The sequence below is a fragment of the Hylobates moloch genome, unplaced genomic scaffold (genome assembly GCF_009828535.3).
Source record: "Hylobates moloch isolate HMO894 unplaced genomic scaffold, HMol_V3 SCAFFOLD_11, whole genome shotgun sequence".
Taxonomy (NCBI): Eukaryota; Metazoa; Chordata; class Mammalia; order Primates; family Hylobatidae; genus Hylobates; species Hylobates moloch.
Window position 1 is genome coordinate 94052781 of NW_026652286.1, and position 16973 is coordinate 94069753.

General features: G+C 40.9%; 1 protein-coding gene across 1 annotated transcript; it reads right to left on the bottom strand.

Annotated features, from left to right (window-relative positions):
- Positions 1–559: 559 nt before the first annotated feature.
- Positions 560–1120, bottom strand: LOC116477079 (large ribosomal subunit protein eL21). The gene has a single exon (XM_032167737.2). It carries the CDS (start codon positions 1080–1082, stop codon positions 600–602), a length of 483 nt encoding a protein of 160 aa, XP_032023628.1. The 5' UTR covers positions 1083–1120; the 3' UTR covers positions 560–599.
- Positions 1121–16973: the final 15853 nt, after the last annotated feature.

A 16973-nucleotide genomic window follows, 5' to 3' on the forward strand; every position in this document is an offset into this window, starting at 1 on the left:
CAGGAAGGGCAATTTCGATAAGGTCACAGAAATCACATGGACAGAATGTGCCTGCCAAAGGCTGTTCCTTCAGTAGGAACTGTAAGCAGGGCTTTTGCCCTTTGACCAGGCCAAGGGAAGCAGGCCTTGTCATGCAGGCGTTCAAGGTCCAGCTCCACCACTTACTAGCCTTGAGTAAGCTATTTAGTCTTGCTAGAGCACCAGATCTCAAAATTTAAATTGAGAATGAAAAATACGTAACTTGCAGAATGAGTGTGAGAATTAGAGATCATATATAAAATACCTGCTTCACAGCAATTACATGATAAATAGTAACAAACAATGTGGGAGGGTCACTTGAGCCCAGGCGTTTGAGATCAACCTGGGCAACATAGTGAGACCCTGTTTCTAACAAAATGTTTAAAAAATTAGCCTGGTGTGGTGGTCCATGCCTGTAGTCCCAGCTACTTGGGAGGCCGAGGAGTTTGATGCTGCAGTAAGCCATGATTATGTTACTGCACTCCAAAAAACAAAAGAAAGAAGCACAGAATGTTTAACCCAGTCTTTTTTTTTTTTTTTCAGCCCAGAGGTCCTTTATTTATTTATTTTTTTAACACCTATTATGCCATGAATTCATAGGGAATAGGTTCCAGCAGCTCAGGCTCCTTCCCATTGGTTCTCACAAAGTGTGCTTCTCTGGGTGGAGCAGGCTGGCGCTTTAGTTGAACCCAGGTACCTTTCTCTTTGGCTTCTTTCTTTTTCTGATCATTTTCCTTCACGCGTTTCAGGAAGCTATCTCGGCTCTTAGAGTGTTTAATGTGCTCAATACGCACATTAATTCTCTTGGCAAGAATCTTGCCCTTAACTTGTTTGTTTACAACAATGCCAACAGCATGCTGGGTAACATTGTAGACTCTTCCAGTTTTGCCATGGTAACACTTGTGGGGCATTCCTTTTTGAACAGTACCCATACCCTTGATGTCTACAATATCACCTTTCTTATAGATTCGCATATACGTGGCCAAAGGAACAACTCCATGTTTTCTAAAAGGCCTAGAGAACATATATCGGGTGCCTCTCCTCTTTCCCTTTGTGTTTGTCATTTTGGTGAATTACTGGAAGATGGCGGTTCCGGCCGAAAGGCTGTTTAACCCAGTCTTAAAATGGGACTTTCCCTACCCATTGCCTCTGTTGTTGAACATTTTCAGTTTATTCCAATTTTCCATTTTTATAATTAATGCTGCAGTAAACATTATCATGAATATAGTTCTCTCTTTTGAATTATTTTAAGATAAATCCTTAAGATATGCTTTACTAGAACAAAGGATATAAATATCTCTATGGATTTTAACGCATATTGTCAAAGAGGGATCCAAAATAAATTAATGAGCAATGCCAAAAAATGTTAAGAACTTGCCAGTTATCTCGAAGACATACCTGAATTAAATATTATTCTTGTTTTCTTTCTTTTGGGTTTAGTAGATATAAATGAGATCTTGCTAAGGTTTGGATTTGTTATTATGACTAACAATATTAGATTTTAAAATGGCTATTGATTTTCATTTTGTGTGACTGAACTGCTCACGTACTGCTTATTGATGAAGTGACAAAGTATATACAATATGTGCATATATATGGAATACACACACATATATACACATATATATGCACATATATACACACACATACATACACAAATGTACATACATATACAAACACACACATATACATCTCACTTACGATTCTTATCTCATTATAACATTTTTATGTTTAATTTCATATACTTATAGATTTCCACTCCATCATAATATTTGAAATTTCTGTTTTTATGTCAGCACCACATTTAAAATGCATTCTAACATGGGAAAGGAATAGCTCCTTTTCCTTACTCTGTTCTTCTTCTTTTTTAAAGATTATTTATTATTATTGCCTACCAATTTATTCAAAATTAATTTCAGAATTATTTTATGGAGTTCTATAATATAATTAGGTGGGAATTTTTATTGATGTTGATTAATGCAATCCATCCATTAGAGAAACTATTTCACTTCTTTACCAGTATAGAAGAAATTTCTGAAATATTCTTTTCTGTATACCAATATAATTTCATAATTTATCTTATGTAGTCATGCAGACCCCAACCTAATTCATAATATGTATCTTTAATTTATTAGAGTCGTTATTGTTACTATTAGTTTTAAGCTGATTTCTCAGTTTTTGTGACTACAAATAATGCCTTCTTGTCACAAAATTTTAATCTCAGATAATGAATTTTTGAAGTATAGTTTTAAAAGGAAAGAAAGAAAACAAAGAAAGGAAGTAAAGGGAGAGAGGGAGGAAGAAAGAAGGGGGGATGGAAGGGAAATTTCAACCAAACTCCACTGTTTTCTAACATCTATTTGAATCTGTTTATATCTTTTAAATGCCATTTATGTATTTCTTCTTTAAATAAATGTATGATTATTTTATATATGTACACCCTTCTGGGATTTTCCTGAATTTCATTACCTACAAATAACAATACTGTTTTATTTCTTTCAAGTAATAACTTCTTATAACATTTTGTTTCTTCATTGTATTATTAAGTCTCAAAGCAATGTAATCAAAACAATAACTGAGAAATGAGGGAATGGGAGTGTACAGTTCCTTCTCTTTACATTTCCACTTTATTCCTGGGGGAACACACACTTCTATACCCCCTCATTACACTGGACCTACACTAGTATTTAATCTCATTGTTGATAGCTTGGAAGATTCATTGGTGCATGCTTTGCCAGTGGAAGAGGGTGCCCTATTAAAAGATGTGTTTCCATGCATACATGCTCGAATCTAATTTCTCTGCCTAAAACTGAAAGGTCTGCTCTGAAGAACTGACAAAGAATAAGAAGAGAGAAGGTCTCACAAAGCCCTCCTGTTTTTTGCTGAATTCTCCAACACAGCTCTATATTCTCATTTATATCACAGACTTGCCTGTGATAATAAAGGAGTATTTTGTTTCCTGCAGCTTCCTAGACCCAAATGCTTAACATGCTGATGCTTCCTATGGACCAAGCACCAATATGTCTAGAAATGAGCACATGGGAATACAGAGCTGTGTGAGCAACTGCTTCTAGCCCACCTGGTGTCTCTGTGTGAAGTAGAAAATTCCCATGAAGACACTTGAATGCTTTTTGTCCAGAATATGATATTTATCATTTATCTATGATACGTATTTATCATACCATTTCTATGATATGTACTTATCGTTTTTCTATGATAAACACAATATGAATGGTGTGTGAAAGGAAATTAAATCTTGAGACTCCCAACTCATTAAGCCAAAGGGAAAAGTCAAACTGGGAGCTGGGTCACACAAACCTGCCTCCCGCTTTTGGTTCCTAAATAAGATGGCTACAAGAGGTAAAGCTACTTGCCTCCCCCATATTTTTGCCCACAAGGAAATTTCTAGTGAGCTGCAAGATCTTTTAATGTGTTTCTGTTAAAATTTCACCATGGCAATGTAAAATGATAGCTTATCTTTATAGGTGGAGTCACTCCCAGCCCACCAGACACACATGCATATCTGATGTTCCCCTGCCCCATTTTGTCTATATTATCTTATGTAAAATGCAGATTCCCTGCAGTTTTCCTCTGCCTCATTTGTCTATGTCATCTTATGTAAAACAATGTAGATTCACTGAGCCAGACAAAGGCATGAATGACTATTTTTCCCTACCCTCCTCTTACATGGAAATTGTGTACTTCTCAATATTCCGCTCTTTCCCCTTTAAATTTGGAGCCCTCAAAATCAACTTCAGAGAAAGGCATAGTCCTGTCTCCCAGGCGCACACGCTTATATCTTTGGCAAATAAACCTCCTAAAATGATTGAGACTTAACTTGTCATTTTTTTCAATTGACAAGTGTTTCTTAAAATTGTTCAATGCACAACCTGCAAACTGTATGTGGTGGCCTGGCCTGGAATGGAGATTGCAATCCATGCTGAAGCTGCAGTGAGTTCACTGACAGTCAGGGGAGTGGCAGCTGATCTGAAATCTTAGTGGTAGCTGGAATTTACAGGTAGGGCTCCACAGACTCCGACTGTGATCACAAACATCATCAGATTCTTGCAAAAATTGATTGATGTGGATGCCAGAAAAGAGTTGCCTAATATCTCAAACAGAGAAATCAGAGTTCTTAGGCAGATAACTGTTTCTTAGAGTAGGGGTGGATATCCTGAGGACTTCAAAATTGCAGCGGTAGCTGCAGTTTTTGTCACAGTGGCATGGGAAAGGACAAAGCTATTGCCAGAGCCAGGAAGGCTCACCACAAATAGGCTTTTGTAAAATGCAGGAACTGGGCATGGAGGTAGTAGGTGCAATTTTGGAAATGCAAAGTATTGGTAGTTAGGACATTAATATAGATAGATAGATACACACTGTACACACACACACACACACACACACATTTTTTCTTTTTCCATTTATTCTACTTATGAACTAGAACTGTGGGACCAGTGCCTTTAAAGCGTTGTCTGAAGTAGCAGGATGATGAGAGGTGAATAAAGATTCTTTTGTGTAGTAAGAGTTAAGCAGGACTACAGTAATTAAAAACAAAATTGGGGAGGGGGTTGTTAGTGAGGAATACACGGCAGATGTAATTGTTTCTCATGGAACCCTTGAGGAGATATTCTTAGGAAATGCCAACAACTGTGGGATGGAATGAACACCACCTTGGGGACTTACACATCCAGGAACATGGTGGACTAGATAGCCAAAACATTCCTTCCAATACAAACATCTGGAAATGCAAGATAAAATATGATAATCATATCGATAAAAGTATAAATGACCTCATAGAAGGTCAAAGAAATTCTCATCATTCAAAACTAAAAGGGAGCTGGAAATCAGAGTAGAAAGCTGACAATAAAACCTTCACTGCCCTCCATGCATTTAGCAATGTTGGCAACCTAGAAGTGGTTATTTTAATGGCTACTGGGAGACAGAAGATGAACCTGCCAGCGCAAGGGAGGATCCTTGGAGAGCAATACCCGTGATGACAATGGACCAGCTAGAAAAACTCACATCAGAGCAAAGGAAACCAAAAGGAAATTTTTGTGGTTGGGCCTGGGTTATTAGTAGAAAAAGAAAGTCGCCTTTGAGAATTTGTAACCACAGGTCTACACAAAGTGACTCTGAGGTTTGACTTTTTGTGAACATAATTCATGGTTAAGAGACATGTAGGTGGCTCTCACCAGTAGTACCAGCTACCCAGGAGGCTAAGGAGGGAGAATCACTTGAGTCCAGGAGTTTGAGGCTGCAGTGAGCCATGATCATACCACTACCCTCCAGCCTGGGGAACAGAGTGAGTGAGACCTTATCTCTAGTAAAAGAGAAAGTGTTAGGAAAAAAAGCCGAGGGTTGGGAAGAAAGCTGAGGCAGGGCTTGCATGACTGACATAATGTCCTCGGGAATGTGTCTAGACTTGCTGGCTCCTCGCTTCTAGCCCTCCTAGGCTCCTAGATCCATTGTATTCCCATGATCTCAAGTAGCAGAACATGTTCCATATAAACGCTAAACTGACACAGCTGTAGATCATGTGCCTGCCCTTTTGACCTCCACATTCTCCCCACCTGTTTCTTTGTTGGATTACCAATAAATAGGGTGGGCTCCCGGAGCTCAGGGCCTTTGCAGCCTCCACGATCATGATGACCCCCTGGTACCACTTCTCTCTCTCAAACTGGCTTTTCTCAATCCTTTGACTCCACCTGGCTTTGTCACCCCCACGACCTGGTGTTGGGTCTGATCACCCCAACATTCCTGGCTGCTCAATGTGGGGTGACAAAGACGCCGGTGAAGGAAGGCTAGAGTGTGTGAAAGCAGAGGACGCATCATCAGAGGACACCCAAAGGTGTCTAAAAGAAGCTCGGCGGGAAAGCTGAGTGCTTGGAAGAACCAAGGTAACAATGGGACAAAGTGAAAGCAGACATTCTGCTTATTTAAATTTCTTAAGGCATTTATTACGAAGAGGGGGAGTGAAAGTTAGTGCTCAGAATTTGTTATCTCTCTTTAGTGCAGTAAAGCAGTTTTGCCTATGGTTCCCAGAACAAGGGACTATGGAGTTGGATGAACAGGAGAGAATTGGCAGAGATTTTAAAAAAGCATATAAAGATGGAGCAAAAATTCCAGTCTCGGTTTGGTCAATGTGGGTGCTAATAAAAGCAGCTCTTGAGCCATTTCAAACAGATGATGAGGCAGATTCAGATGAGGAGGAGGAGGATGAGTGTAAAAAACTAATTTCAGATTCTGAATGTGGGGAACAGAAACCAGAGGAAACCAAAGAAAAGAAAGGGAAACTGAAAAAAAGTATGTTTTACTAGCCTCTCGGCTCCACCTGCTGAATTAAGCGACTGGTCACCTCCTCTTTCTCCCCTTAATGGGTGAGAAAATGAATTAGCTACAAAACTTACCGCTCTTGTAGTTGCAACATTAAAACCTGGAGCAACTGATAGTACTAAGACCCAGTGGAATCTGAGGCTTGTTTATTCAGAGAGCACCTCAATAAACTGAGGCATATCTGGCACAGCCAGTGCCCTTACAAATGGCAACAATTGTCTCCCACCGCGGCGGGCAGTGCTGCCGTGGACCTTTGCAGCACAGTTCTCATTTCCCTGCTTCCTGGGGAGCCACTGGAGAGGGTCCCCACGGGAGTTGGGGGACCCTTGCCCTTGGGAACAGTCTATTACTTGAAAGATCTAGAGGTGTCACTGTGCATACGGGAATGATTGGTTCTGATTATACCAGAGAAATTCAATTAGTTATTAGTTCCTCAACTCTGTGGTCTGCTTCCCTAGGAGAAAGAATTGCTCAGTTGTTGACATAAAGCTGGGAAGCAGCACAGTGAAAAGAACAGGAGGCTTTGGTAGTACTAATCCAACAGGAAAGGCCATATGTTGGGTTAATCAAGTGTCTGACAAAAGACCTATTTGTACAGTAGACCTGCTGTTGAATGCTTATAGATTGACACACAGGCCTGGTTGGCAGTAGTCCCCGGAAAAAATAAATCACAGGCTGCTTTGCATAGGGCAAGTAAAGTCATCTTGAAGCTTCAGTTTCATGGTTAACCTGCCTCTGCTAGAGAAAAACAGATTTAATAAGCACACAGGCATGATATGGGCTGAATGTGTTCACTGTGGTGTTTGTGGCCTTTATGATGGGAATGTTCAACCTCTCCTCCTACTACATTGGTGCAAAACAAAATGAAGTTTTCACAACAGAGTTTTAAAACACAGTTCTGGGCTATATTTGGACTTTCTGAAGTGAAATCAGTGGTCATCAACTATAACCATAAATTCATTGAAAACATTGGTTATGTTCTTCATGGAGTCTATAATGTTACAATGGTCATTGTTTTGCTAAATATGTTAATTGCCATGATCAACAATTCATTCCGGGGAATTGAGGGTGATGCTGATGTGGAGTGGAAATTTGCAAGGGCCAAACTCTGGTTTCCCTGTTCCCTTCAATCTGGTGCCGGGTTCGGGGTCCCTGTTTTGCCTCTTGCTGAAGCATAAAGGATGGATTTTTGAGCTCTACCCCGGGTTATAAAAAAGGTTTCCAGGAAAGATGCAGAGATAAGTCAGTAAGTAGAGATAAGTAGTAAGCAGAGATAAGTAGAGACAAGAAAGTAAGTAGAGACAAGTAAGTAAAGCAGAGATAAGTAGAGATAGAGACAGAGATAAGTAGAGACAGAGATAAGTAGAGACAGAGATAAGAGAGAGAGAAGTAGAGAGAGAGAAAGTAGAGAGAGAGAGATAAGTAGAGAGAGAGATAAGTAGAGAGAGAAGTAGAGAGAGAGAAAGTAGAGAGAGAAGTAGAGAGAGATGAGAGATGAGAGAGAGATGAGAGAGAGAAGTAGAGAGAGAAGTAGAGATAAGTAGAGAGAGAGAGATAAGTAGAGAGAGAGAGAGATAAGTAGAGAGAGAGAGAGAGGGAGGTAAGTAGAGAGACAGATGAAGACAAGAAATATAAGATCAGTGCCCTAGAGAGGTACTAATCAGTGCCCTAAACGGGTACAAAAGCAAAGACTAGCAATGTAAAGTCAGTGCCCTAAAGAGGTACAAAAGTAGAGACTTGCACTAGGGTGCAAGCTGCAGATGCCTGAGTCCTGCACCTGGGAGGACACCCTGAAGCTGCACTGGGGAGATCCTGCCCCGCCAACTCAGAAGAGGTAGGGCTCCCACATGCTTCCGACTCTCACCTGCTCGCTTTGCGAAGCCGGAGGCCCAGGCCTGCAGCCAGGGGTCGGGCAGCTGCAGCTGCACCCAGGAGGGCAGAGATCCTGCCTGCTCCCAGCACCCCCCAAGAGCACAGGGAGGCTCAGATAGACAGCTGCAGTTTGGGCAGCTGCAGCCCTGTCCAGGAGGGTGGGGCTTCTGCCTGCTCCATGGAACCGAAGGCCAGGGTCTGCAGCCCCTCTCTGGGCGGCTGCAGCGGCCCCTGAGGAGCTGGTACCTTAACTCAGAAGGGGCAGGGCTCCAGCCACATCTCCCTGCTGCAGCCAGTGTGATGACTAGCAGCTGCTGCCATCAATAAGACAATTTTAGACAAACAAAACCAGAGAATTTACCACCAACAGAGCTTTATAGAATGAACTTTCAAAGGTTATATTTTAAGCAAAAGGACAACTTTTTCCTAAATAAAGGTCTGAGGTGCAAGAAATAATGGTAAGCAAAGAAAATAGTAAACATGTAGATGAATATAAAAAGTTCCTTGCTTAAAATAATGATAACACTGAATATAAGAACTAGAAAGAGAAGAGACTAAACTTCTGGACTAAACGACAAGTAACACAGTAGGGGAGGGGAATCTAAGTTAAAGCACTCTAGGCTCCTGGTATTGTTGGGGAATGTAGAGATATTGATTAGCTTTAAACGTTGTTATATTGAATATGGATTCTAAACATTTATGGAAACCACTAAAATAGTAGAAATGGAGTATATAACTTTCAAATGAATAATGGGAAAAACAAGTGAGTAAAATCAAAGTAATTCCAAAAGAAGAAAAAGAAAAAGATGTATAGAAAAGGAATCAGTAGAACGCAAAATATGTTGTATATATCAGTCAGAAATCTTTAATCGTAATACGTATGGATGAGTGAAACTTACCAATTAAAAGACAAAGTTTGATTACTTTTTATAAAAGTCCAACTTGATGCTACTTATAAGAGACAACCTGAAACATAAGAACATGCAGAGATTAAAACAAATATTAGGGAAAAACTATACTAGGCAAATGCTAACCAAAACAAAGGTGTTGAAGTTATAATCGATTCCAACAGGATGGCTTTGAAGGACAAGCATTTGATTAGAGATAAAGGTACTACTACATTATGATAAACTTTTCATTTCACCAAAAAGATACAAATATTCTGTACTTGGATGCACTTGACAGCATAACCTCAAAATATAGAAGGCAAAAGTGGACAAAATTTGAGAAATATTACAAGTCTATTATCATATCTGAGATTTTAATATACCTCTCTCAGTAATTAGAAAATTTAACCAATAAAAAATTAGAAAGGAAGAGAAAATTTGAAGAATATGATTTACTTGAGGTTGTTTACTAAGTGAAAATCTGTGTACATTCTTTTAAAGTATATGTGGAACATTATATAAGTTGACCATTTACCCAGCCAAAAGCAATTATCCAAAAACTTTCAAGAACCTGTATCACACAAAGCACATTCTCTGACCACAAGGCAATTATATTAAAAGTCAATGTTTAAAATGCTAAAAATCATACAAAACTTCTTATGTTTGCAAACTTAAAAGCACAACAGCTAGGCTTTACTGAATGCTTATTATGTTCTAGGTATTATGTTTATATTTATTAAGGGTTTTATGTTTATTAATTGCTTAATCTTCACAACAACCCAATGACAGGGGTACAATTATAATTCTCACTTTACCAATGAGGAAACTGAGAAGCAGAGTTTAAGTAATTCATATAAACTTACACTGCCAGTGAGTGTCAAAGATGGGATTGACCCCAGGCAACCTGTTATTAAACCTGTGCTCTTAATTGTGATGTTGTGATACTACAGCTGTCTTCACTCTTTAAATAATTCATGGGGCAAAGAAACTATCATCATAAGAGAAATCATGATGTTGAAAAATACTTATCAAATTTGTGAAATGTACTTAAAACTGTACTTAGTGGGAAAAGTAAAAATACTTTTAATAGCAAAGGAAAAATGCATGGTAATAATTATAATGGTTATTGATATATGCTAAGTGTCAAACTTAAGCAGAAATTTGAAAAATATAAGAATAGGCCTGGCATGATGGCACGCCCCTATAATCCCAGCACTTTGGGAGGCTGAGGTGGGCGGATCACTTGAAATCAAGAGTTCGAGACCAATCTGGCCAACATGGTGAAACCCATCTCTACAAAAAATACACAAATTAGTCAGGTGTGGTGGTGTGCCTCTGTGGTACCAGCTACTCCAGAGGCTGAGGCGAGAGGATCGTTTGAACCTGGGAGGTGGAGGTTGTTGTGAGCTGAGATTGTGCTACTGTGCTCCAGCCTGGGCAGCAGAACCAGACCCTGTCTCAAAAAAATAAATAAAAAATAAAAGAATAGTTTGAACAACTTTCTGCCATCAAATTTGAAAACTTAGGCAATTTCCTGAAAATACAAATGTGATTTACTAAAATTGGCTCAAGGGAAAATAGAAAACTCCATGTACCTAAAACCATGAAAAAGGCTGAATTTGGAGTTTAAGATCTACAATCAATAGAGAAGATAGATAGATGATACATACGTAGATTTAAAAAGCCAACCAATTTACATATAGCTTCAGAATTACAGGGTCAGTCTTTAGATTAAGCATCAGGATATAATGAATTTCTAAAACCTGATCTAGGCCTGGCTTTATTACAATTTGAAAAAGTCTGCAAGAGGTTTCTAATTCTATTATAATGGTTATTCGCATTTTTAGGTCTTTTAAAATTTTATCAGCATATACAAATAGTTTTTTCTAGTGTCCAAACACTAACTTCAGTTAAATTAAATGTTGACCTTTGTGGAAGCATTGTGTAAGATTATTATATTCATTCTCACAAGTAGAGAAAATTCTAGAGTATAACAAGCTTATAACAGTCTCATAATTTTTATCTGTCAGGTCCTAATAAGAGATGAAGGACAATGAAGATATTGTGAAAAATATTTTGCTTCCCTGCCTTCATACAATCCTCTAACAGTCAAAAATGTACCTGCAGGGCCCATTAAGGCCAACTGATGACTCAAAGACAACCCGCCAGTGGTGTCCTTATGCCCTTCCATTGCTTAAAGAGCTCAGGGGTCACTTACAGAAATCAATGGATAAGTCAAAATGTTAACCATACAATACCAGCTATATTTACTTCAAAGGAAGCAAACCTGTCATGCCCAAAGACAAAAACAAACGTGATATCTGATGACATCATCATGCTTTAGTCATTCACCATGCCAAAGAAAGCTTTTTTTTTTTTTTTTTTTTTCTGAGACAGAGTCTTGCTCTGTCACCCAGGCTGGAGTGCAATTGCATGATCTCGGCTCACTACAACCTCTGTCTCCCCGGTTCAAGCAATTCTCCTGCCTCAAACTCCTGCGTAGCTGGGATTACAGGTGGGCGCCACTATGCCCGGCTAATTTTCGTATTTTTAGTAGAGACGAGGTTTCACCATGTTGGCCAGGCTGGTCTCGAACTCCCACCTTGGCCTCCCAAAGTGCTGGGATTACAGGCATGAGCCACCACGCCCGGCCTAAGAAAAAGCTTTTTAAACAACACAGATTGAAATAGAATAAAGCGGATAACGACAACCACGAAAAATGCTACTGAAATCAAGTGTAGCATGATAAACTCTGTGGTGGGCCCCTTACCTGGGTGCCCTATGCATGTGCTATGTGCTTATTTTGCTTAATGCTAATCTAATCTCTTAGCCTAGACTAATGTATAATACTATTCATGTCATTTTCCACCATCCCTAATGTGAGAGATTGTAAAATCCAACCACCTTTACAAATATATATGCTCTGGAATATGTTTATGCTTCTATAACAAAAATATTCATGAAATTCAACAGAAGGGTATTCCAGATCTAGTCTAGATACTGTGGAATTTATTTATTGAGAATTTTTCTTACTGTTCTGGTGAAATATGTTTTCATTAGGATGCTCTCAAACAAACAAAACAAAACAATTTGACTTAAACAATAAAAAGCTGACCAGCTTGCATTTACACAAAGTCCAGAGATAGGCTCCATGTTGATTGATTGGTTCAGAGGCTCATTTGGGTCAAGAACTTAGGTTCTTTCCATCTCTTTGCTCTGTAACCACCTGGTCTATATCATTTCAAATCCAGTTCTTATCGCAGTGGCTGCTGCCATCATGCCGGCTGCAGTGGGGAGGTGTGGCTGGGGCTGTACACTCCGTAGAGCTAGTGGGAGCCCCGCCCCTTCTCAGTTGGGGCAGGAGCTCCCCAGGTGTCGCTGCAGCCTCCCAAACCATGGCTGCAGGCCCAGGCCTCCTGCTCTATGGAGCCTCCCTGTGCTCTTGGGGGTCGGAGGGCGGGAGCAGGCAGGATCTGCCCTCCCAGGTGCAGCTGTAGCTGCCTGACCTACGGCTGCAGACCTGGGCCTCCCGCTCCAAGGAGCAGGCAGGAGCTGGGGACAAGCACGAGCCCCACTCCTTCCAAGTTGGCTGGGGGGGAGGGGGGGGCGGGAGCTCCCTGGGTGCAGCTGCCACTGCCCTCCCAGGTGCAGGACTCGGGCATCTCTGCAGCCTGCACCCTCAGGGGCCTGGGAAAACCCTTGTCCTGCAGGCTCCGGGGTGTCTGCTCCTGCTGCCTGGCCTCTGTCCGCTCTGGGCCTGCTCCAGTCTCCGAGCAAGGTTGGGGCCAAGTCCCGGGACCATGAATGGCAGTGGGAGGCAGACAGATTCCTGGGCGGAAGGGGTTGGGTCCCAGTAAGGCCCCACCTTCAGGCCAGGGAAGGCCCGAAGGCTGGAGGTGGGGCGTCCAGTCCCACAGATCAGAGTGGGGACCTGTAGTGCCTCTCCCAGGCCTGCCCATGGCTGCTCATGGAACAATCAGCTAGCGCTTCCTCTCCTCTGAGATCCCTAAAAGCCGGCAGCTCAGCCAGAGCAGGGCAGAGGGCAGAGGACAGAGAGATGATGGGATGACCAGCTGCAGAGAGGAGCTACCCTCTCTGCTGAGAGCTTCAGAGACCTGCAGAGACTTCCAAATGATCTGTCTATAGAGACAAGCCACCCTTTCCAGGGCTTCCTCTCTGCTGAGAGCTGAGCACTCGAGGAGAGGGCCTGCCTAGGAGCCGACCTGACTATAGAGAGGAGCTGCTCACCGAGGGTCTCCTCTGTTCTAACACTAAATAAAGCTCCTCTTTATCTTCTTCACCCTTCACCTGTCTGCATACTTTATTCTTTATTCTTCCTGGATGCAGGACAAGAACTCTGGGCAAAGGTGCCACTGGCCACAGAGGTTTTCAGGAAGAAAACTGACACCCCAAAGATCCCATAACAGTTCCTCTCTAGGTTATAGGACAGCTGCCAATTACAATAAGGCCTGCTCACTTTCTTCTTTACATTCAGCAGAGAGAAATTGCCTCTCCCTAAGCCATCAATCTATCTTCAGTCTTTTGGGGTCAGTTTGCGATGCTACCCAATGTAGGGCTGGTTCCTTGAAGCAATCACTGATTGGCTTGCTGGCCAGGGCCCACCTACTGAGTTCAGGTCAGTTCCTCAAAGCTCACTGCTGCAACATGATGGAAAGTGGGGGTGAATGTTGAAGAATCAACTACTGTATCTACTACAAAAGATTTCCTCAGAAAACACTCATGGTTTTACTAAACTGACACTTGACTGTACATTTAGTTTGAAGTTTGCTAAGATGAAAAGAATTTTAGCATTTCTTACAGTTAGTGTCTAAGGTAGATCTCTACAAAGGTTATGTGCCATCTTTAATTGCAGTTAGATTTCAGGCAATTCATGAAATATCAATATTCAAATATAAATAAGAAGTATAAACTGATTTTTAACCTAATTTTTAAAAAGTCAGTTATTAGATAAAATAATGTTAAAGTAAAAATTGTAGCTAAGCATTAAAGGCAATAAATATGTCCAAGGACATACATAGATTCTTTCGATCAGAGGAAGACCACTCCCCTAATAATCTAAGGTTGCCCTACATGACAGCTACAGTGCATTAACACTCAAACGTAATTTTATCCTTGAGCTGCAGAAAATTTAAACATCTGTGTGTTATCATCTACATATATGGAATATACGCATTCCTTTTGCTCTTCAAAATTTCTATAAGGAAGTAATACATGCACATGGTAACAAACTTTGACCAGCACCAATAGTTTTTTTAAGTCTCTTTTTCACTCAAATTTCCCCAGAATCTTCCTTCTTAAAGGCCTAAGATTATCAGTTTCTTGTGTGTCCTTCCCTAAATATTCTGTATATATGAAAACAGATACAGCCTTTTTTTTTTTTTTTTTTCTTTTTTTTTGAGATGGAGTGTTGCTCTGTCTCCCAGGCTGGAGTGCAGTGGCACAATCTCAGCTCACGGCAACCTCTGCCTCCTGATTCTCCCACCTCAGCCTCCTGAGATTACATGTGCTCACCACCATGCCCAGCTGTTTTTTTTTTTTTTAAGTAGAGATGGGGTTCAACCATGTTGGCTAGGCTGGTCTCGACCTCCTGACCTCAAGTGATCCACCTGCCTCGGGCTCCCAAAATGCCGGGATTACAGGTGTGAGCCACCACACCCGGCCCCCAGATACATTCTTTCAAAAAAAATACAAATGGGAACACAGCTACACTGTTCAGCACCTTGCGCATCTTCGTTTGATAATACACTGCGTTCATACTCAGACTGATCTAACCTTGAGTAACTAACTGCATGATTATATCTCATGAACTTGAAGTGGAGGTAAGGACAGCACTTGGGCTTAGATGAGGGCTGCTGTAGAAGGAGTGATTCATTGCCTAGGAAGGGAAAATGCAATGAAGAACAGGAACTCTGAAGGAATGTGCCACAGCACCTGGAGTGAGGGAAACAAACTCACCAACAAGAGGTGAAAGCGATGGGGATAAAGAAGGCTGGGGCCACACAGATTGCCTATGGTTGTTGTTGTTGTTGTTGTTTTCTTATTATTATTATACTTTAGGTTTTAGGGTACACGTGCACAATGTGCAGGTTTGTTACATATGTATCCATGTGCCATGTTGGTTTGCTGCACTCATTCACTCGTCATTTAGCATTAGATGTATCTCCTAATGCTGTCCCTCCCCCCTCCCCCCAACCCACAACAGTCCCCGGAGTGTGATGTTCCCCTTCCTGTGTCCATGAGTTCTCATTGTTCAATTCCCACCTATGAGTGAGAACATGTGGTGTTTGGTTTTTTGTCCTTGCGATAGTTTACTGAGAATGATGATTCCCAGTTTCATCCATGTCCCTACAAAGGACATGAACTCATCATTTTTTATGGCTGTATAGTATTCCATGGTGTATATGTGCCACATTTTCTTAATCCAGTCTATCGCTGTTGGACATTTGGGTTGGTTCCAAGTCTTTGCTATTGTGAATAGTGCCACAATAAACATACGTGTGCATGTGTCTTTATAGCAGCATGATTTATAGTCCTTTGGGTACATACCCAGTAATGGGATGGCTGGGTCAAATGGTATTTCTAGTTCTAGATCCCTGAGGAATGGCCACACTGACTTCCACAATGGTTGAACTAGTTTACAGTCCCACCAACAGTGTAAAAGTGTTCCTATTTCTCCACATCCTCTCCAGCACCTGTTGTTTCCTGACTTTTTAATGATGGCCATTCTAACTGGTGTGAGATGGTATCTCATTGTGGTTTTGATTTGCATTTCTCTGATGGCCAGTGATGATGAGCATTTTTTCATATGTTTTTTGGCTGCATAAATGTCTTCTTTTGAGAAGTGTCTGTTCATGTCCTTCGCCCACTTTTTGATGGGGCTGTTTGTTTCTTTCTTGTAAATTTGTTTGAGTTCATTGTAGATTCTGGATATTAGCCCTTTGTCAGATGAATAGGTTGCAAAAATTTTCTCCCATTTTGTAGGTTTCCTGTTTACTCTGATGGTAGTTTCTTTTGCTGTGCAGAAGCTCTTTAGTTTAATTAGATCCCATTTGTCAATTTTGGCTTTTGTTGCCATTGCTTTTGGTGTTTCAGATATGAAGTCCTTGCCCATGCCTATGTCCTGAATGGTATTGCCTAGGCTTTCTTCTAGGGTTTTTATGGTTTTAGGTCTAACATGTAAGTCTTTAATCCATCTTGAATTAATTTTTGTATAAGGTGTAAGGAAGGGATCCATTTTCAGCTTTCTACATATGACTAGCCAGTTTTCCCAGCACCATTTATTAAATAGGGAATCCTTTCCCCATTTCTTGTTTTTGTCAGGTTTGTCAAAGATCAGATAGTTGTAGATATGCGGCATCATTTCTGAGGGCTCTGTTCTGTTCCATTGATCTATGTCTCTGTCGTGGTACCAGTACCATGCTGTTTTGGTTACTGTAGCCTTGTAGTATAGTTTGAAGTCAGGTAGCATGATGCCTCCAGCTTTGTTCTTTTGGCTTAGGATTGACCTGGCTATGCGGGCTCTTTTTTGGTTCCATATGAACTTTCAAGTAGTTTTTTCCAATTCTGTGAAGAAAGTCATTGGTAGCTTGATGGGGATGGCATTGAATCTATAAATTACCTTGGGCAGCATGGCCATTTTCACGATATTGATTCTTCCAACCCATGAGCATGGAATGTTCTTCCATTTGTTTGTATCCTCTTTTATTTCATTGAGCAGTGGTTTGTAGTTCTCCTTGAAGAGGTCCTTCACATCCCTTGTAAGTTGGATTCCTAGGTATTTTATTCTCTTTGAAGCAATTGTGAATGGGAGTTCACTCATGATTTGGCTCTCTGTTTGTCTGT

Coding starts and splice junctions, on each gene's coding strand:
- LOC116477079 (XM_032167737.2), bottom strand. CDS start 1,082: ATGACAAACACAAAGGGAAAGAGGAGAGGCACCCGATATATGTTCTCT.